Consider the following 22,582-nt stretch of genomic DNA (forward strand, 5'->3'; position numbering starts at 1 on the left):
TTAACTTAAGCCGAGCTTGAGCTCAAAATTCTAGCTCGAACTTGATGTTCCGAAGTTAAGGAGTTCGAGCCTTGTACTGGCTTAACAAAGTAAAGTTCGAATAGCTATTTATTCAAATCGGCTCGATTCTAATCCACGCATACCGGCCGGGTTAAAATCAAACCCAAACGAAAGAGACAATTTTTAGCAAATACGAAAAAGACAGAAGATTAGTGGCATATTGTAAATAAATACATTTTACTCTTTTCTCATATATCCACGTCTCATCCTCATATGCCTAATTTTGTATCAAGTATATATTTAAGTTTAGATAAATATATTAGATTAGATTAATTTTCCTTGTAAACTAAAGATTCAGTTTTATTTTATTCTTTTCCGAAAAGTGTTGTTTCCCTACCTTCAAAAGGTTTTAACTGGTTTTTTTCTTCAATGCGAGTGTTTCTCTGGTCCAAAAGTGTAGTATCGAGAAGCTGTTCTTAAATTTCTCTTGTTTCAGAAAGAGTAGCGGAATTTGACCGGCATTTCTGGAATATACGAAGTTTTTATATTTTTTCTTGGGCCAATGGTGATCTTTTGCTGTTTTTCTTTGGAGCATATTAGCGGTTCTACAGATGCAGATCTCCGATGAAATCAGCATGGGCATATAGCTTTATCGGGGAATGAGCGATTCCTAGCGGCGAATTTTGGCGTCTTGAATGATTGTTTTTCTTTGAAAGCCTTGGTGTTTTGCCTGGCTGTTGCAGCAAAACCTTTTTTTTTTTCTTTTTCTGTTGGGAAAAGATGGGGTTGAGGAAACCAGTATTATTCTTGCTGTTCGTCACGGTTCTTGCACCGATTGTTCTTTATACAGACAGGCTTGGAAGCTTCACAATTTCGTCCTGTAAGTTTTTATTTTTATTTATTTATTTTTTCAGAAATGTGCGAAAAAAAGCTAAAAAGTTGTACCTTTTCTGCTCTAATTTCATATTTTTATGTTGATGGCTCTGCAGCTAGAAGCGAATTTATTGAAAATTTTTCGACTCTCGTGAGTAGATTCTTTTATCTGAGGTTTCGGCTTCGTGTTTCATCAAAAATATGATTTTTAATATGTTTTATTTTTTTTTGATTTTCTTGTTCAGACTTTCAGTAGTGAAACCAGACAGCAATTAAATGTGCTCCCCCAAGTAATATACTTCTTTGATTTATTATTTTTAGTTTGAGTTTTTTTTTTTTTTTGCTGCGATATTTTAAGTTTGAGTTATGAGCTACAGATCTTACCTATTTTCCCATTCCAACTATGTAGGAACCCCATAATAAATTGAAAGAACCGATTGGATTGGTTTTTGCGAACAATTCGAGCAATTCTGTTTTAAGTTCTGATGGATTGGCCGAAGAGCACCCCGTCAAACACCTCGATTCAGCCCTCGAAGGTAATTTATTTTTTCCACAAACCGAAACATTAGAATCCAAATCAAAGTCGAGACTTTCTCAAATCTAGGATTATATGTTATGGTTCTTGAATTGCACAATTTCTACCGGAGAAATTTGCTGAAGCCAGTAGTTTAAGATAAAATAATAGTTCCTTCCTGTGCCTTTTGTTTTAATAATTACTGTTAATAATAAGGAATTTCTTCTAGATGAAACCCTTCATATATTTTTCTTGTTATATGCAGAATTTCCATTGGCAGACTCGAGGGAGCATAAAACCAGAGTATTATCCATGACTGACGAAGGGAACCGGTCAGAAATGGAAAACCCCATCAAGCAGGTAACTGATGGATCTCAAGCAAAGAACGGGAGCGATGGTTCACAGAAATTTGAGTCAACTGGGGATACGAAAACCCAGGAAGAACGAGGGAAAAGAGAAAATGAAGAGAAGTCAAAGTTATCTGAGCAGATGTCCAATGACAGTTCTGAGAATATGGTAACTTTCTTGTTGCCCTTCGTTTGTTTGTACTGTCAATTTTAGCTCCCTTGAGAACGTTTCAACCATGAAAAAATCTCCTTTAGTTGGTTAGTATAGATATAAAATTTTAAGCACTTTCTCTTGTTCAGACTGTTGTTTTCTAGGTGCTTTATCTTTTGATTTTAGTAATTATTAGATGTGGTGATGGGATTATATTTGCAAGGGTCTGACTCTCTTAAGAATTAATAGGCTAGATGTCTGGTTAGAAACTTAGAATTGGTTTGTGTTTAGAATTTTTTAAAATGACTGTCATTACAATATCCTTTTAACGGGTTAGATATGGGTTATTGAGTTGTCACAGAATTGAGTTCTGAGATATGGGACCTGAAAATCCCAAGATGAATGGTAATTTGATATTGCAGGGGAGCAGGGCAAAATTCTAATTATGAACATTTGACCTTTTCTTTCTGCTCTGGGGTGAAATGAAAATTAAACAACAATATATCATGTCATTCTAAACATTTAGGAGAATTCTTGATTTTGACTTCTTTTATTCTTTTTCTTTTTCCTTTTTTTTATCAATTAATAATTCCATTAAAATTTAATTATACGAGAATTTATGGTTTATCAATACATAACTTGTTGAGTGAATGGGGTAAGCCATTTTATCCAAAAATTTAGCGACCACCATACAACTTTCTGACAAACTTCCTCCATCTTTGTTCTGGTAGGAGAAAAATGATTTCTAGTTTAGTCTAGTATTAGAATAGAAGTTTGGCTGTTTTTTTTCTCAATTTAAGTGAAAAAAGAATATGAAAATAAACTGACTAGTGAGCTTAATTTATTTTTTGCCTTTTCCCCAGGAAAATGTAAATAAGCAACGATCTGCAAAAACCTCTGCTCATGTAAAGGCAAAACCGAAGCAACAGATTGACCAAACAGTTATGCCAGATGTACGTGTCCGGCAGCTTAAAGATCAGTTGATCAGGGCAAGGGTTTACCTTGGGCTTAGTGCTACTCGAAACAACCCCGACTTCATAAAGGAGCTTCGGTTGCGGATGAAAGAAATTCAAAGAGCACTTGGTGATGCAACCAAGGATTCCCAGCTCTCTAGGAAGTAAGTCCTTGAAATGAGATTGTTAGCTCAGTTTCCATTTTAAAAGGGAGTGAAGGAATATCTTTGGCTGCAGTTTGCATGCATGTATGTGTGTGTGCAACTGTGCATTTATATGATATTTTATTTTATTAGCTCTCTTCTAATGATTTCTTTATGTAATTTCTCAATAAATCTATTGTTCTCCTTTAATTGAGTTTTTTGTCAATTTCATTTTCTAAGCTATGATTTCTGAACCCAGTGCCTATGACAAACTGAAGGCAATGGAGCAAGTATTGGCTAAGGGTAAGCAAATTCAAGATGACTGTGCAGCTATAGTAAAGAAGCTTCGTGCTATACTTCACTCAACAGAAGAGCAGCTCAAAGCATACAAGAAGCAAACCATGTTCCTGACACAACTTGCAGCAAAGACCCTTCCAAAGGGTCTTCACTGCCTCCCTTTACGCCTCTCAACTGAATACTATTCCCTGAATTCTAGCCAACAGCAGTTTCCGAATCAAGAGAAACTAGAAGACGCGATGCTGTACCACTATGCTATATTTTCGGACAACATATTGGCAACTGCGGTTGTTGTAAACTCAACTATTTCCAACGCAAAGGTAAGGCTATGGGATATAGAAACAAGGCATAATCAAATATTGTCTCAATACTTGGGTTTTTTTTTTAATTGATGGTGATTTGTTCTCTTCTGTAGGAGCCAGAGAACCATGTTTTCCACATTGTAACTGACAGGCTTAATTATGCTGCAATGAGGATGTGGTTTCTAGCTAATCCACCAGGCAAAGCTACAATCCAGGTTGAGAACATTGAAGATTTCACATGGCTAAATTCAAGTTATAGTCCAGTTCTCAAGCAGCTTGGTTCTCCATCTATGATAGATTATTACTTCAAGAATCACCACTCAAATTCTGATTCAAATTTGAAATTTCGTAACCCCAAATACCTATCAATCTTAAACCATCTTAGATTTTACTTACCAGAGATCTTCCCAAATCTCAGTAAATTGCTATTCTTAGATGATGATATTGTAGTACAGAAGGATCTCACTGGCCTTTGGTCACTAGATTTGAAAGGAAAAGTTAATGGAGCAGTTGAGACATGTGGTGAGAGTTTCCACCGGTTTGATCATTATCTCAACTTCTCAAATCCACTAATTTCTAAGAACTTCGATCCTCATGCTTGTGGATGGGCATATGGAATGAATATATTTGATCTGGATGAATGGAAAAAGCAGAACATAACAGAGGTGTACCACACATGGCAGAAACTGGTAAGAGAGAACTGTTTATCAATTGCATAATACATTGGCTCTAAATCAATAGATGTTTTAATTTTTTCATATTGTTTTTGTTATTACCACAAAACAATTATTGACTTCTGTTTTTTCTTGTATGCTTTTTTTGTTACACAGAACCAGGACAGACAGTTGTGGAAGTTGGGAACCCTTCCACCTGGTCTGATAACATTTTGGAATCGTACGTTTGCTCTTGATAGGTCTTGGCATGCCCTGGGTCTTGGCTACAATCCAAATATTAATCTGGAGGAGATTGAGCAAGCAGCTGTTATTCACTATAATGGAAACATGAAACCATGGCTTGAGATAGGCTTGCCTCAGTACCGAAACTACTGGGCCAAATTTGTCAACTATGATGAAGTCTATCTGCGAGAGTGCAACATCAATTCATAAGCTGATAAGCAGCTCGGCCCTATGTATGGTACTTTCAACCTTCAAAAATTCATTTTTCCACGCCAATTATTTCATCTCTCTGTTACATTGCTCCTGCTTAAGAAGCTGTTAGTTTGATTCTTTATTCTGCGCAAACCTTCTCCAATGGAACCCACCCCAGTTAGTGATACTTTCTCAATCAACTCTCTTTGGTTCCATCTGGCAAAGGTGCCAGATGCATATTTTGTACATGTCTCAAGAGATTAGTGAGTAAACTTCTACAGTGTATCTTTTGCTTTGTTTTTTAGGCTGCATTTGGCATTCCTTATTTTAAGGACTTATTTCCTTTTTACAGTTAAGATGCCCCTATGAACACTTAAATGCAGAAAAGGATAAGTCCTTAAAATGCAGCCTTAATCTTCTTAGAAGTTGTCATGTAAATGTGATTTTCAGTAAATATTTTTGATAATTATTCTCTTAGGTTGTGTTCTGTTCATCTTCAAAGATGGGTCTTGCGGAACATGGTAAGTAGCGGATTTTCAGTGTGATTGGTTCCGTGGGTGTTTATTTAATAAATGCTGCCACATAGGCACCACTTCAACAGATTCTTTCTCTTGCTCTTCCATACGCATCGAGAATGGCAAAAGTGGACTTCAGTTTTTGTGCACGCCTATCGTTTGGGGAATTTATTTTTTAAAGCTTTCAGAAACAGTCAAGCGTTTTTTTACTGTTACGCCGATGTGGAGCCTAGTGGTGCCTAGTGGTGCGTAGTTTTCATAAACGGTTGTAATTATTAACTTTCTCAGTTTTGCAAGCAAATAAAATACAAATGTTGAGTGAAAAAATGTAAACGAAACCAAACACATACTTTTCATATTGCATTTTCTCTGTTGGTTATTGGTGGGATGAATATATTTAATTACCCGATTTCAAAGATGGCTATTTGGAACTTTGGATGGTCATTTTCATTATCCACTTAGTTGCAGATCCCGTACTGCCATTCTAATTCAACTCCACATCCTAAAGACAGCTTACGAGAATGAGATGCTTCTTATTTTACACCTAGGGGTGGATTCAAGTTGAGCTGAGCCAAATAGTATGAGGCTCGAGTTTGGCTTGCCTAGGAATTACAAGGCTTGAGTTCGAGCAATATTTAAAAAATTAAGAATTATTATATATATAGCTCGGCTCCCGAGCCTCACAAGCCAAATTCTATTAGGCTTGAGTTTGGCTCGTTTATTAATCGAGCCTGCAAATTAGGTTCGAGTTCGGTTCGAAGCTCAGTTTAAACTAAGCTAAGCCGAGTTTTTCACGAACCGAATTCGAGTAGTTCGTGAAAAGCTTGGCTCGTGGCTATCCATCCTTGTTTGCTTCATTGGAAAGCGGCTACTACTGGGTTTTATGCCTTATTTCTTTGAAGTGCAATTTCATTTATAATGGCTTAGTTTGGAACTTTGGAAGGGGTACAAATATAAATTTGTAGAGTTCAAAACCTTATATTTTTTATGTATTTACACTACACATTTGTATTTGTACTCTTTCCAAATTGTCAATTGTGCAAAAAAGTACGAATCTAAATGTGTTGACTGCAAACTTACTAGAGCAAATATGAATTAGAATTTGCAATGATTTCTCGTTTATTTTATTTCATTTCATTTTGTTTTGTTTTGTTCTGAAGAAGCAATCTTTTCATTTGTCCAGTATCTGTTTCTGTCAAGTACTGCTTATCGGGTGGTAGGGTCGGAGCCTCGTAGGTGACCGTTAAAACCATTAATTAATAGAGACCGGATCTTCCCCTCACAAAGGGTGTTTCACACGCACCTCACATGCACATCCTATCATGCATTGGAAACATCTTTCATACTTGTAAGTAATTATTCATGGAAGATGTTCTCAATGCACGGTGGATGTGTATGTGAGGCACCGAAGTGTGAGGAGCAGATCCCCTTTCTAATTAATAACGAGTTGTCGAGTGTCTACCTCTCTTATTGTTGATTAGTAATGATGAAAATAGATAAATTCCCTTCCCAGCTTGCAAGGGACTGAGGGATTATAAGCCCGTTTAGCAAGTTTTTTTGAGAAGATATTTTGATAGTTCAGGCTGTTAAAAGACACATTGAGCTTTTGCATTAAGATCTGAGTAGTCCAAAGTTAGTTTGGCATGTACATGTCCTTCCGTGCATTTTTCTATATGAGAATAAAACGTAAAAGACACAAAAATTTTCATTTAGAATTTCTTGAAATCAGCTCAAAATAGGGTTTTTACGGCTTTTCAGCACTTTGGCTTTTGGCAGCTAAATTTTTTACAAACCAAACAAGAATCAGTCTGCCCAGTTTATAAACAGTCGAAAGACAGTGCAGAAAGACAAAAAATAAAAAAATGGAAATGACTAATGAGAGAGGCGCATGATGGCAGTGATGGCGTTGCTGCAGTCGTCAGTTGTCACATGGTGGACCCCAAGCCCAGAGAAATGGGTCTTGTTATCCTTGTACTTACCATTTAGAACCCCTCTTGCTTGGTTCTCCACCATATTTTTTTATTTTTATTTTTGTGTCGGTCTGAGTTGGAATTTTTCTTTTTCTTTGATTGAATTTACATTTTCTATGGCTGCCTAGTGTGTGGTGGTTCATTCATCATTGATTCATTGGTAAGGTCATATGTGAGGTGGCATTCGAATCCACAAGCCACCCATCACTACAATTGGTTGATGACCAAGACACGGCGTGTTTGGGTTGTTAATGCACAACTGCACACTGCATAAGCATAACGTCTCTCTCTTGTGGAGTGTGGACGTTACGCATTTGCATCTATTCTTTCTCCTCAATGAATCGTTACTTTTCGTTTGGTTCTTGCCAAAGAGAATTGTTTTATTTGTTGGTTTTCGTTTGGTTCTTGCCAAAAAGAATTGTTTTATTTATTGGCTACGGAATTCATCTTTCAGTGTTAATAATGTTAAATAATGATTCAGTGAATTGTGGCTTTGGGTTGGGAGCTAGTCAGTCTCGAGTCTTTCAAACTTCAGAGACAGCAAAGCAAATCAGGAGACAACAGAAAGATTCTTCTGCCTCCTTTTGTTTCACCTTGAAAAGAGGGCGGGAAATCACTGTTAAAAGTTTTAATTGCATTTTGGTGGGCAAATATTATTTTTTTGCGTGATCCAATTTATTATGTTATTCTTATACAATACAACGTGCTGTGTAATTGTAACTAAAGCTATTAAGCCTGCGTTTAGCATATTTGGAAGTGCTTAAAAATAAGTATTTATTTAGGCCGGGATTACACCATTAAGCATTTATTAGTGTTTGAAAAATAAGTTTGAAATAAGTGTTTATTTTAAAAATAATGGTTTATTTTTTAAGCCTAAATTTCTAGATTTTTTTTTTTTTAAGTTTTATTGTATAAGTACTTATTCAATTTTTTTCTTTCAAAATTATCTCTATTTGAATTTTAAAATAGCACTTATAAAACTATTCTTAGTTTAATTTTATAAAAGTACTTCTGTAAAAGTGTTTTTATTAAAGTTCTTTTGTGAAAGTATTTTTATTGTAAAAGTACTTTTATGAAAGTACTTCAGAGGTGCTTTTGTAAATTTTGAAAGAAAATGAAGGGCAAAATAATTACAAATGCTTATTTAGGTGCTTATTACTTTATTAGAAAAAAAGACTACTAAATGCTCAATATGAAATAAGTGCTTATTTTTTAAAATAAGCACTTGAAAAAATTGGATGCCAAATGAAAAGCACAAATAAAAAATTTTGGCTGTTTTCAAAAAAAGTGCTTATTACATTTTTGGCACATCCTTTTGTGCTCAAAATACTTATACCACCCCACATTTAAAATAATTGTCTTTTCACCAAACACTCATAAACTGCTTATCTAGTATGCACTATTTTGAAAAGCTCGTTTAAAAACAATAACCACCCTCAAACGAGTAAGATTAGTTGAACGCGGCTGTTCAGCTAATCCATGAGACCCATATCTTTTTGCACCGGAGCTCATGGTTTATTATTAACGTGGAAGATTATCATTGGTTCCACAGCCCATTGAACAGCCATCATGTTCAGCTAATCCAAATTCCTCCCAAATACCGTCTAAGATATGATTCTAGGTCCAGCCATGTTGGTCTGCAAAGCCACTTTGGAAAAATGATTGGTTTCTGGTTTGGGCTTAAAAACGACTATGGATCTCCTACCCACAACAACTCTATCCATGCCTACACACAAAACATTATCTCTGTGAATTGGAAACACCTCCCGTGCATAATAACATGTAGAAGGATGGGATATTCTCCATATGTGGCTGTGATGTTATGTGGGTAGGTGTGGATAAGTTGTCATGGGTAGGAAATCCGGACTATTTAGAAACAACCACAATCTTGCAAAAGTTACCTTGGCCACTGTAGTGGGCTCAGATTTCCTTGTTCTATACTACTAATTGGGAATGATTATAGATCTCAGGCAGAACTCTGGCCTTGGAGGAAGCAGCCCATTAGTGGCCCTTTGCTCAGAGTAATGAGTCTCAAGTAATTAGGCCTCATTTGGTTCACAGGAATAAGGGTATGGAATCAGAATTAGAATAGGCTATTCCTGTTCCAACTTCCAACTATTTGGTTGGGCAGATTTGGAATCTCATTCCCATTCCTGCTAGAATGGCAATCCCTCATTTGAGGGATCGACCACTCTCTACTTCTCCCTTGGGAATGAAATCTCATTCCTGTTAATTCAAATTCCTATTTTCATTCCTGTCTGAACTAAACAGAGTATGAGAATTCTAAAAGATTTCGATTTTGATTCCAATTCTGATAGCACTTTATGAAGTGATGAGAGATCCATCGTATGGACGCCCAAATCTTGCAGAATAAGGTGGGCGAATTTCAAAAATTTCTCTCCCTTTTAATTGGGAATCGAATTCCCTATTTAGAAAATCATATTTTCAATGATCAATCTTGAACCATAAACTGAACCAGATCTGAACCAAAAGGAGTAGGAGAGAGGTATACCTGATACGGAGAAATAATATCTCCCAACGAAGGTGTTCACGCCCAAGGAAGGATCTAAAGACTGCTCCCACTAAAGATGGTGCAGTGTAGGATGGATCAGAATCAACAGTGTTCTTCTCCAAGAACTCTGTCCTTCGCAAGAAACAACAGGATGGCACGTGAGCATAGCTTCCAATCAATTCTTTCACAAAGAACTGATGTCAAGATCAAATCTTGACTTCTCCCACAGAGTTGGAGATCGAACTGGATGTCTGACGGCTGCAGGAAGGAGACGTCAAGAAAGATTTTTGTAGGGATTGCAGAAATCTTTCTTCTGTGATTTCAGCTATGAAGAGGATGTGAGTATGTCTCTCTAAAGGCTACCGCCCCTTCCTTCTATTGTAATCCTAAAAGATCAGCTCCTAATCCCATTAGGAGCTGCTGATCCAAATCATATTTGGATCAGACATCCTTTTAGATGATAGGGATAAACCCTTATCTTATCTACAGATTAGATCAGCCCTCTTCCAATCTCATTAGGAGGTTTCTAGATCTGAATCATATTCAGATTTGGACTCTCTGAGTGGATAGGGTTAAAACCCTATCCTATCTGTTGATCCATCTCAGAATTTGCCCATATTTAACTTATTAAATAAGTCCAGTTCGGAATGGGCTTTAGGCCCATTAAGCTTATGTGCTCACTTAACCTTCCTAACTGCTGCCCAGTTGGGCTTCCTTGTATGGCGTGGGACCCAAGCATTGATCTACACATCAGCCACATGGGTTCGGCCCAGCCTTTATTACAAGGCCTGGCTGAATACACTGTTATGGACAATGCACCCCCTGAAACCCATCAAATGGGCTCTATGGGCCCAACACTTACCCTAAGTGGTCCCTAGGCCAAGCCACCTTGTAACACTCAGGGACTGTAGGCAGATGCAAGAATAGCCCATCAGGCATTACCCTCAATGGTCTTACACTTAACCTCTCAGCCCATAATGATCAAACACTGCCCGACAAGAGAGGACTTCTCCCTCGGCTGCAAGGAACAATGTTGCACTCTCTGCTTATATGGATCCCGGGAATTAAAACCTTTTGCAAACATTTTAGAAACCATAATATATATACTTTTATATCTCATATAAATATACTTTGCAAAAACAAATCTCAATGACTGAAATCGGCTGCCGGCAGTCTTGGTTTCCATCAGTGAGAGTGCATCCCCGATCATTACCTTTGTCCGACAAAGGGGTTGATCCTGTCACTATGATCACCCACTCAGATGAATTCTCAGACTGTCCCAACATACCCAGGTTTTGACCCCCGCTAAGGATCTCACTGATTGGTACATCAAAGACAGCCCAATCCGACACCTAGTGTAGTATCATAATCGAGTTTAGGGGTCGGGTGTAACTTTCCAGTTTTGCCCATTAATCTCCAAGGTCCAAGGCAATACTGAAAATCTGGTCCAATTCAAAGATTCAATTAATCCTACACTGTATGTGCCTAGGGTCTCACCCTGGCAGCTGAGACAGGCCAGCCCAACTGACTTGGTGGCACAACAGTGTCAGCCTTATCAGGATAGGTCTCCTCAGACCGATCCACTGGCTGTGAACATTCTAAACTAACACGAGTCTCATTAAGTGTCCAGTTTAAGGGTATTACACATAAACATACTAAGGGAATACGAATCAAATATGCACTTTTATTCATTTACAATAAACTCATAAAGTACATCATTCTGATTGAAACTAAGGGCATACAAAATTGTCCAACACTTTATCTTTTTGCTCAAATATAAGTAAACAAAACCCTCTTGCGGAAAAAAAAATTGGAGTTTGGTTCCCAAATGTTTGATGGAACAACAGATACAGGTTAAGAGACTTTTTGGTAGTTAGTGATCTCTCACAGCTCATAAACTCATCAAAACCAAAGCTTTTCAGAGGGGGAATGGAGCAGCACTAGATACTTGCATAGACATTCAATTAGCTTGCCTTAAAATTTTAATAGGATTCTTTTGAGACTGCAATTTAAATACTTTGAACTCAATTTCTTTTATAATGTTTGTGCAAATTAATTTGACGTTTACTTTCTATAAATGACTAAGGCCATGTTTGGGAGTGGTTATGTTAAAAATAAGTACTTAAAAACAAGTATTTAAATTGTATGCTTATTTCTCAATACTTGAAAAAAAGCTGAAAATTTGGGCTTAAAAAATAAGCCCTTAGTTTTAAAATAAACACTTGTTTTATACTTATTTCCCTAACACCAATAAGTTCTTTATGGTGTGGTCCCAGTCCAAATAAATACTTATTTTAAATAAGCACTTATTTTTAAACACTCCAAAACGTAACCTAAATGTAAATGTAAAAATATCATCTTTTTGGCAATGTAAAATGTGAAAACATCTTGTCTTTATATCGTTTAATTTATGAATAAAATCTGACAAGTTCTTTATTTTAGCCTGAAGATGATAATTTTATGGATGTGTTGTAAGACTAGAACTGGACATGAAACTAGAATGTTCATTGGGTTACAGTTCCACGAGCGGATTCAGTACTTACAAGACCGGTCTCACACCATCTTTATCCATTTACAGTCATGCATTGAGAATATTTCTGTACTTGTATGCTGTTTTAATGGGGTGATATTCCCAATATAAGGCTGTAAGGGATTGTAAGAATGGTCTTGTGAGGACCAAATCCGATTTCCTGGTTAACTGGGTGGTTAGCCATTGAAAGGAAGGTCACCATGCCACTAGAGGTGTTAATGGACCGATTTTGGGTTCAACCCCGTCTAAATGAAAATCAATTTGGACAGATTGAACAAACCAATAAGACATAATGAATTGGACCAGTTCAGACTTAATGGTCCAAAATATTTATCAGATTGGATTGGACCTAGTCTATCCGTATCCGTAATGGATTTATATTGGATTGGATTCGATTGAACCGATATCTGGTCCATTGATAGAAGATAAGAATACATGTGTCAAATGGACCAGGTTTGGTTGGAACCAATCTAAATGGACCAGGTTTGATTGGAACCAATCTAAATTAAAACCAATTTGAACAGATTGGACGATTGAGACATTGAATTGAACCGGTCTAAAATGGTCCAAAAACTCATCGAATGGGATTGGAACTAGTCCATCTGTAATGGACTCATATTGGACCAAATCGGATTGTACCAAATCCAGTCCAATTGACACCCCTACATGTCACTAGTTCAATATGAAAGTTAAAAAACATCAAGGCTGTATTTGCTTTGAAAGAAAAGAAGGGAAGGAAAAGGAAAGGAAGAGACCCTTTCCTTTCTTTAAAACCAAGCACAGCCTAATATAGGAGGCATCTGGTGCACTGTAACTTCTGCTGATATGAATTGATCATCAGTTGAAAAGTGAAGAAGTACGTTTAATTTCCATCTATGAAATGGTTTTTATAATTTATCAGATAAACTAGGCCAAACAAAAGAGTCTTGCAATTTGACAATACTCACAATGATAAAATAGCTTTTAGGGTTTAGCTTTGAAAGATCTCTGGAGCATTAGGAAGAAGGGCGTGAATAAGTTTCACCGAGTGATGAGACAATGTTTATATATATGTATGAATCAGCTGGTATATCTTGATCAACAAAATATCACAATGTTACAGCATTATTAATAAACAAAAAATAAGTAGGGACAATGAGCATTCTATGTGATCATTTTGATTGAATTCAAAGCCTAATGGTTCATAAAGATTATTCCTTCCAGACAGGAATGATCCCTTGGGCTGCCAGCCTCTTCTCAACCCAAAATACCACATGTTTTGCTGTGATTCTCTTCTCATCAATGAGAAAGGGTTCGACAGTACTCACTCCTGAACCATAAGAAGATAAAGAAAATCCCTTTGGACCTGGGGAAAAGTGAAGAAAATATTAGAAAAGAATTAAAACAATGAAAATATTTCACATGGAGTGTTGTGTGTTATGAATATAGAATCCAGTAGCTACCTGTGAGCACTCCATTTGGGAAGAATGCCCAAAATGAATAGGGAAAACCATTCTTTAGGAATGAACCTTCCAACTGTTGGAAACAAAAATGAGAAATTAGAACAAGAATAAAAATTTTATTGAGTTTCTTGGGTGTTTAACGATGACCCCAAACAGGGTTGATACAGACTGCAAATCTCCAAAAAATAGAAACTTACCAATCAAAACCTACTATTGGCCAAAGAAAATAAAACTGATATTCGAATTGAAACCTTAATCAAACCAGAAGTCTTTGATTTTATTCAACATAATATTGTCCAATAGAATTTTCTTATCGACAAATAGTAGCACTACTGGCTTAGCAGTTAGCCAGTTAAGCTCAGATACTGATATTGTTGATCAGATTACTATAAAAATAATTGGGCAATACCCCAAACCAAGGAAAAAAAAAGTATGACTAACCTTGTTATCCCGAAAGAAAAGCTCAATTTCCGAGAGATCATCTTGAGCTTCAAGAATTGTCTTCAATGCCGGGATTACATCCTCTTCCATAAGTTGAGGCAGAGGTTTGGCCGGAGCTTTTGCTGGAGGCTTCGGCTTCGCCGGAGCTTCTTTTGCAGCTGTCTTTGCCTCAGGTTTGTCAGCAGCAACTATGGGAGGGAAGGAAAATAAGAAATTAAGCAAGTGAAACAAGAGTTGCATAAAGTTCAAAACCTTGAAATTTCCATGGGAAAAAAGCTATGTTCAGTCTCAGTCAATCTTCTCTATCAGTTAGAAAGTAATCAAAATTAAAGCACAGAGAAGGACCAGAAGATAAGAAAATCTACCTGTTGAGGTGGATGACTCTTGCACAGCAGAGCAGAAAAAGTTTCCTCTTGAAATGACTAGATTTCCAACCTTCCGCTGCTCATGTTTCGTGGGAAGAACCGAAGACAACGGCGGGTAGACAGAAACTTTGATTGGTTTTGTCAAAGGACAATTCAAGTTAATAGGTGGAGCAGCCATGTGACGGTAAGGCTGATGAATGGCAGAAAGAAACAGCGTTCCTCCGACGTAGATATCACCAGAATCCGGCGTCACCCAGCATCATTTAGTGTGTGGAAAGTGGAAACAGCCTTGATCTCATTTCTTTGATCAGTTAAGCATAGAAAATGAATGGTGAGGGCAGTTGGGCATGGAAGGAAAGCAGAGGTCGATCGGTCGTTTAGTGTTTGGAGGTTGTTTTCTCTCTCTCTGCTAAAGCGTAGAATAAGAAAAGCAGCAGTGGTGGGAAATGAAATGGTTGTATTCAAGTAAAATGCCATCCTCTAGTTTGTTTTGCAATGCCTCATCTCATCCATCTCATGTATCTTAATTTATTTTCTTTTAACTGATATTCATAGACTAATTTATGTTGGCCACACACCCAGTCGCAAAGGGACAAACGTGGGCCCATACGAAGGTATTTTTCTTTTGGTTTGCGATTTTTTTTTTTTTTGAAGCTTAAGTTTTCCTTTGCCACTCCATCCCACCGCTGGTTAGTGGGGGCTAATTGACCAATCTGATACTAAGTTCAATCGAGTGTATCAAATTTTGTGTATGCTTGTATTATTTGGTTAGGATCCATCATATGGATGGTCATATTATGTTAGATGGTTTAGCGAAATTGTAAAAATTTCCTAATCCGTTTGGAAATCGAATTCTCTATATTTAAAAAAATTACATTTTTTAGGATCGATCTTGCACTGAATTGTACTTGATTTGAAACCAAACAAAGAGGGAGATATATACCTGATATTGATGCCATAAACGTAGATCCCAATGTGGAAGTTCACACCCAAATCAGATTTGAAGCTAGTTCAACAATGCAATTTTCGACAAAATTGCAATCCAACTGCTTGGATCAAATTGGGGATGTGAGCATGAATTCCTTTGAATTTTCTTGCAAAAATCAGAAGAAAACGGATCTCTATCAGTCCCAAAATAGCTGTGGTTGAACTAGAGTTTCTTGGAAGACAAAAGAAGAAAAGAGAGCAGAATTGAGAGGTGTTCTTGATCAGTTTGCCCTCTTATTCTTTTATCTCTTTATGGAGCACTTCTCCAAATCAAATTAGGAGATTATCCAATTCTAATTTGGATTTGGACTCTATTAAGATATAGGTCTTATCCTCTTAAGAGGATAGGTGCTCTATACTCATTTCCAAGCCCAGATTCGCCCCATGTACATGACAACTTAAGCTGTCATGTGACAACTTAATTAATCATATTAATTATGGGCTTTAGGCCCATCAGCTATAAGGCTCACGACCCAAGAGTGTTGCATGACCAACTTAGGCCTGATTTGTATGGTGTGGAACCCCACAATGACCTTACATAAATCCACATGGGTTCGGCCCAGCCTCTGTGAAAAGGCCTGACCGAATTCACTATTAAACGTAGTAAACCCCTAAGCACATCTCTATGGGCTCAAAATGGGCCCAACATTTACACTTAAATGATCATTGAATTCAGTCATCCTATGAAAACTCAAGGATAATGAACTTTAATGGTATCTTACACTTAACCTTTTGGCCCATAATGATTAAACACTGTTTGATAGGGAATGGCCTCTCCCCTGGTTGCAAGGTGCAGTGTCACACTCTTTGCTCGGATGGATCTCGGGAATTCCTTTTGCAAACATTTTTCATAAAACATAATATATATCATATAAATATAATTTTGTAAAACCAAATCTCAAACACGGTTGAAATCCACTGCCGACAGTTTAGTTTTCCATTAGAGAGTGTAAACCCTATCATTCACTTTGTCCAGCAAAGGGGCCGATGATATCACTATGATCACCTACTTAAGTGAATTCTTAGACTGCCCCAGCATACCTAGGTTTTGACCCATAATGGATATCACTGATTGACATATCAAAGACAACCCAATCCGACACCTAGTGCAGTACCATAATCAAGTCTAGGGGTTATGTGCAACTTTTCAGTTTTGCCCATCAATCTCCTAGGTCCAGGGCATAACTGGAAAATGGTCCAGGTTCAGTGTTTCAACCAAATGCACACTACGTGTGCTTTGGGTCTAACCATAGCAACTAAGACAAGCTACCCCAACTTCTTTGGAAGCACATCAGTGTTAACCTTGTTGGATAAACTCCCTAAGTCTATCCAATGACTGAGAACATTCTAAACTACCACGAGTCTCATAAGTGTTTAGTTTAAGGAGTAATTTCATAGAAACATACCAATATCAACATGAAACAATAATGTACTTTTATTCATTTACAATAAATCTATTTGTACATCAATATGATTAGAGATAAGGGCATACACTGTCTAACATGCCCCACCTATTGGATACGAGAGAGGGATAAACAATTTAAAAAACCTCCGAAAAATCATAAAAATAAAAAAGAGAGAGAATGAGTAAGTGAGAGAAGAATAAATTAAGGAGTTGCTAACTAAGTTATGTTGACAGGAGAGCACCACTGGGAATCTTAAACCTTTGACCAGTCACGTAATAACCCAATTGGTTGCCTGAGCCATGGCAAAAGACTCAGTCAAGAATGATCACACAACCTCCTCCTCATCTATAGGTTTGTCTGTTTCTGCAGGCCCAAGCATACTAGCCTTGGTTCCGTACATTGAGTATCTCAAACTTCAAGAGAAGCTAGGGGATGTAATAGCCTAGTTTGCAGCTTTTCTCGAAGAGCATACCCGATCAGAACCACCTCCTCCTCCCCCAACAGATCAAAGCACTCGTTTATCAGCATTGGAAACCTTTCCCGCCTTCACACCTTTGAGCACATCAACAACTTTCCCACCTTTCACATCATCTTCGTTCCCAACATCCTCTACACCTAATACTACCTTTACACCTCTCCCTTTTGTGTTTACTACTTCGTCACGCCAGCCTCCACCCCGACCAACCTTTATCTTTGTAGAATGGTCCTACTGTCAACATCCACCCCAACCAGCCTTAACTTTGTAGAACAGTTCTACTGCCAACCTCCACATCACCAACCTTCAACTTTCTGAGGCAGTCCTATCCCCGACCCTCTTTGACCCTATTCGGCAAAAACAACCCTAAGTTTAGTACACCACCTCCTTCATTCCAAAATCCCCTAAAGGATTATGTGGAGAGATTGAAAGATGAGATGAGGCAAGTGAAGGGAGTGCGTAATTTGGGGATCACAAGTTTTAAGGAGTTATTCTTGTACTCAGATGCTAAGCTACTCGAGAAGTTCAAGATGCCCGATTTTGAGAAATATGATGGAAAAGGCTGTCCGCAGACTTACTTAAAAGTATTTTGTGGGGATATATTTCAATATGGTTATGATGAGAAGCTCTTGACCCAAATGTTTCAGAAGATCCTAACTGGGAGTGCTAGAATGTGATTTTCCAATCTTGAGGAAGAGAAAAAGAAATCATGGAAACGAGTATCTAAATAATTCTTAGATCACTTTTCCTACATGGAACTACTACCAGATTCAGTAGATCTTGAGTTCATGACTCAGAGTCCTGGAGAATCTTTCTTAGACTATGCTTACAGGTGGTGTGAAATGGCATACAAACTGCGACACCCCATACCCAAGGAAGAAATGGTTAGGCTTTTTGTCAAGACTTTGAAAGATCCATACCATACTCTATTGGTTGCACAACCACTTAAGGACTTCAACGAAATAGTGAAAGGAGCTGTCAGAATTAAAGAATCTCTTAGGCATGGCCAGATTAATCCATTGATGATTGGGATAGGGGCAATCATCTCTGAGCCAAAGAAGTTTGGAACCAAGTATCAAAGGAAGGAGTGAAGTATAATTTATATCTAGCCACCTAGCTAGCTTTGTGGCCACAAATTCCATCTAATCCTTCTTTCAGGGTGCATACTTTAATGCGTTCATAATCACGTCAATAGCAGCACATCCCAAGGGCGCAACAATCCCTCCAAACAAAAAAGGAGTTGACCCCACTTCCTTGTCCACACTCTTAGTTGTTACTTGCCTTGGTTAAAGATGAATATCTAGAGTTACGTGAAGAGAGACATTCGCCGGTGTATAAACCAAAGCATTATGATGAGAATGCCTATTGTGACTATCATAAAAGCCTGTGGCAAATCATTGACAATTGCCATCAACTCAAGGTTGTAGTTCAAAAGCTAATTGATTAAGGTTTCATTGCATTTCTTGAGCCTCATGAATCATCTTTTAATTGAGTTGTTCTCCATTTCGTCAACATATTTTGAGTGTCATCTTTGGCTAGTGTTGGGTATTATTTGTGGTGTCGAACCAATTGTGTAAATGTGAATGTAATCTCTATGTCAGGGGGTCAATGCTCTCTACCCTGCTTCTAACCACCAAGAGTCTCATTTTGTTAGTGCATTTAGTTTTCTCTCATCTCTTTTGCCATCCAAGGCATTTTGAACTATGTTTGTCCTGATCCCTTTCAAAGGGGTACATAGAGCAGCCCATCTCATGGGTCCAACCACTTTCATAAATAAAATATTATTTTCCCCCACTTCTCTTTCCCTTGCCTAATATGCTTACTTATAAGAGAGTGATTAGTCCGTTCAGGATTGTCTACCCACAAAAGAAGGTAGAGCTTGTCCCCTCTCAGAGTCCCAAAAGCATGCTTGAGGAAATTTAGTTTTTAATCAAGAGCTCTATAGTTGAACTTCCTGTTGACCTCCCAACCCGTAATAAAGCCATCATCTTTGTCCAAATTGGAGCAGAACTACAACTACCAAAGCATAGTACATTCCCTTTGAATAATGCCTAAGTCAGTGTAATTGCGGTTGTAAGGTGACAGAGGTTGGTCAAGTCTTCGAAGGTTTGGAGAAGATGATAGGAAAGAATGTCAGAAGGAATACTGATTGTAGAGGACATTGGGAGAAGATAAGAGAAGGAAGAGAGAGAGAGAGAGAGAGAGAGAGAGAGAGAGAGAGAGAGAGCTCTTTTAAGAAGCCCTAGGTCAGGGTTACATGGTATTTGTCTACATGGGGGAGAGTTATTCCCCTTTTTTATAGAGAGGACCCCAAGGTTATAAGGAGAATGATCTAAAAGGAGATATTTCCTATTAAGAAAGGGGATATTTATCTTTATGCAGGCGACTAAGGGAGCACCAATGAGATTTCGCCACGTGTCCAACGAAATCTTTTGACAGTTTCCCTTCTCCTAAGGATTCTTGCATGGCACGTGTAGGCTATGTCTCCTTATGGGTTTCCCTGTGGGCACGTGTCAAGGGCAAGACCTGGATCTGATTGGTGTGCTCGGGTGTTCTGCCTTTGAGGCACCTTGTCATAGCTAGTTGTGAATAGAAGGAATGCTAATCTCCCGTAGGCGGGTTTTGCTGACCTCGGGGTCTATCCTCTGCTCGTTACAACGGGAGTTTCCATTTCATGCTCATCGCAAGGTGCTAATAGTGCATTGGGCTCATCTTGGACTTGCAATATTATCTTATGTTCATCGCAAGTCTCAAGTGACACTAATTGCTTATTATAGGTCCGGGGAGGTGTTTTATGGTCATCGCAGGTCTTGGATAGTGCTTCATTCTCATCCCATGTGTAGGATGGCCTTCTATGCTCATCACAAGTGCATGCGCCTTATATTAATTTGATAAAATGTCATTGTGTCATTATAGAGGTGTCCCATTGGGATTGATCCATTTTTCTTTTAACATCCCCACTATAGTTCCGGTGATAGTGAATTGCATGTACTTACATTAGTCCCCTGCTTATTGATAAGAGTATTCTTGTCAATAATCATCCTTTGTGGTTTTCATTGCTTGTTTGGTGTTGTGTAACGATTAGATGATTCAGAACAGAGGAGCTGATTGATTTGTTAGATTGCAACTTAGTGGGTGTCACGAAAGGAAAGGAACCTGGTGATTCTATACTCTGTTGGAATGAGGGGCATGGTTAGGCCTACTTATTGGACTTCTCTTTGTTGGTGCTGTCGTATTGACTTGTACTTGTTTTCTGGGTTGTTTAAGTCATGTATAAAGTGTTGAAGGTGTAAGTGATGGTGAAACCGAAGGAGCATTTTGTAAGGTATAGCTCAATATTTCCTCTACTTTAGTTCCCTTGTTTCTTGATGGAAGGCCTTCTGTCAAGAAACATGTCTGCTATGACTTGTTGTTTTAAGTTTACAACCCCCTGTTTCTTGATAGAAGTCATTGTATCAAGAAACAAGTAAAGTAAATAGCCGGTTACTTTAATGTTCAACCCCCCTGTATCTTGATAGAATGTTTTCTATTGAAAAACACTAAAGTGCGGTTTGCTGGGTGTGCTATCTTTTCTGTCTCCCTTGTGAGTGGGAGGGTGCTGCATGGGCACTTAGTAGGTAGAGTACCCAGTCCCCTTGTGTTTTGATAGAAAGCATTGCATTAAGAAACAAGTAGAGCATCTTGATTGAAGGAATTCTATCAAAAGTATGGATCAAAGGTATGTCAAATTGAATTCACAGCCCCCTGCTTTTTGACAGAAGTCGAGAGAGGGATGGTCGAGTCCATTTTGCAACTCCGCATTTAAATTCTTCAGAGGTCAAGTTTAACCATTTTTCGTTGAGAGATGTATATAGAAGCTCAAGCATGTGGATACGTGCCAAAAGTTAGTGCTGACATGCTGCTTATCGCAGATGTTTTTATCGTTGTGTCTTGTTTATCACAGATGTTTTAGCGTTGTGTCTTGTTCCATCGCAATTATCATCGCAACTTGGATTCCTTGCATGTTTGTAGTTCAAGGTTCTCATCGCAATCCCTACAATACCAAGCTACATGTACTTAAAATTGCTATCTACTTGTGTGTGTGTGAAAAATCAATGCTGCCAGAAAGACATGATGTTGAAAGGGTTTTGCCCAATCAAAATTCCCCAATTTGATAAATAATCGCCTGATTAATTAGTAAGCCTTGTCAATTTTATGGGTGCCACATGAATCCTGTTTCAGCATTTCGTTCTCTTCAGTGCCATATCCATCTTTGTGTCATTTGAGTGTATGACTCATACGACCCAAAAATGGAACTGTTCTGGCCACCAGTTTTTGGGTCGATGGCTCGACCGTCCAGTTTGAATGAATAGCCCGTTTTGACAACAAAAGTTAGAAAATTAAAAATGGCCAAAAACCAATGAACAGGTCAACGGGTCGACAGTTCGACCACTAGGGTCAATGGGTTGTTGACCGATTCAACGGTTTTTGGCAAGGGTGCAAGATTGGGGTAAAACCGAACCAGTTACCTAGATGGTTCCCAATTAAAAAAATAAAAAAATGGTGGTTCAACCATCCGGTTCAAATGGATGGCCCATTTTGACAACAAAAATTGCGGGCAAAAAATTGAGTGTATGAGGTCCATTAAGCAGTATCATACGTGTTATGTCATTTGAGCGTGTGACTCATACGACCTAAAAATGGAATTGTTCTGGTCACCGGTTTTTGGGTCAACGGTCCGACCGTCTGGTTTGAACGGGCGTCCCATTCTAACAACAAAAATTAAAAAAATTATGAAAAATGGCCAAAAACCATTGAACGGGTCAATGGGTCAATGGTTCGACCGCCTGAGTCAATGTGTCATTGACCGATTCAATGGTTTTTGGCCAAGGACCGGGATTGGGATAAAATGGAACCGGTTTCCTGGACGGCTCCCAATTAAAAAAATAAAAAGCGGTCAAAAACCATTGAATGGGTCAATGGGTTGACAAATCGACCATCCGGATCAATGGGTCATTGATCAATTCAACGGTTTTTGGCCAAGAACCAGGATTGGGGTAAAACGGAATCAATTGCTTGGACGGTTCCTGGGCCAAAATGTCCGTCCGTCCGGGTCAATGGCAGTTCGAATACCATGGTTTTTTATGCTTTTGGATTTTCACTATTCAAAGGCTTCTTCTATTGTTGGCTTTATTCGAGCATGTACGGTATAGGGTTTACCATCATTTTATTTATTCCCTTTTGTTTTTTCTTTGGGTTTTCTTGTGCAATGTTTTTTTTTTTCTTACAAGA

General features: G+C 38.1%; 2 protein-coding genes across 5 annotated transcripts; one reads left to right on the forward strand and one right to left on the reverse strand.

Moving 5' to 3' along the window:
• The first annotated feature begins 341 nt into the window (after positions 1-341).
• LOC104608282 (putative galacturonosyltransferase 4) lies at positions 342-5,599 on the forward strand. 4 transcript variants are annotated; one of them, XM_088896383.1, is made up of 10 exons: positions 342-880; positions 990-1,024; positions 1,119-1,163; positions 1,283-1,409; positions 1,653-1,903; positions 2,749-3,002; positions 3,241-3,598; positions 3,694-4,269; positions 4,411-4,714; positions 5,147-5,599. In XM_088896383.1, exons 1-9 carry the CDS (start codon positions 781-783, stop codon positions 4,684-4,686), a joined length of 2,022 nt encoding a protein of 673 aa, XP_088752509.1. In that variant the 5' UTR covers positions 342-780; the 3' UTR covers positions 4,687-4,714; positions 5,147-5,599. The 4 variants fall into 4 exon arrangements, with proteins under 4 accessions (XP_088752509.1, XP_088752510.1, XP_010272524.1 ...); XM_088896384.1 differs by having other exon boundaries at positions 5,171-5,599; XM_010274222.3 differs by lacking the exon at positions 5,147-5,599 and having other exon boundaries at positions 4,411-5,146.
• Positions 5,600-13,205: 7,606 nt separating this feature from the next.
• On the reverse strand, positions 13,206-14,861 carry LOC104608283 (DUF2996 family protein). The gene is made up of 4 exons (XM_010274223.3): positions 14,444-14,861; positions 14,079-14,266; positions 13,638-13,710; positions 13,206-13,540 (listed from the first exon to the last, which is right to left on the reverse strand). The coding sequence occupies exons 1-4, from the start codon at positions 14,619-14,621 to the stop codon at positions 13,386-13,388; spliced, it is 594 nt and encodes a 197-aa protein (XP_010272525.1). The 5' UTR covers positions 14,622-14,861; the 3' UTR covers positions 13,206-13,385.
• Positions 14,862-22,582: the final 7,721 nt, after the last annotated feature.

This window comes from Nelumbo nucifera, chromosome 1, assembly GCF_055504915.1.
Source record: "Nelumbo nucifera cultivar China Antique chromosome 1, China Antique-T2T, whole genome shotgun sequence".
In the NCBI taxonomy this organism is placed as follows: Eukaryota; Viridiplantae; Streptophyta; class Magnoliopsida; order Proteales; family Nelumbonaceae; genus Nelumbo; species Nelumbo nucifera.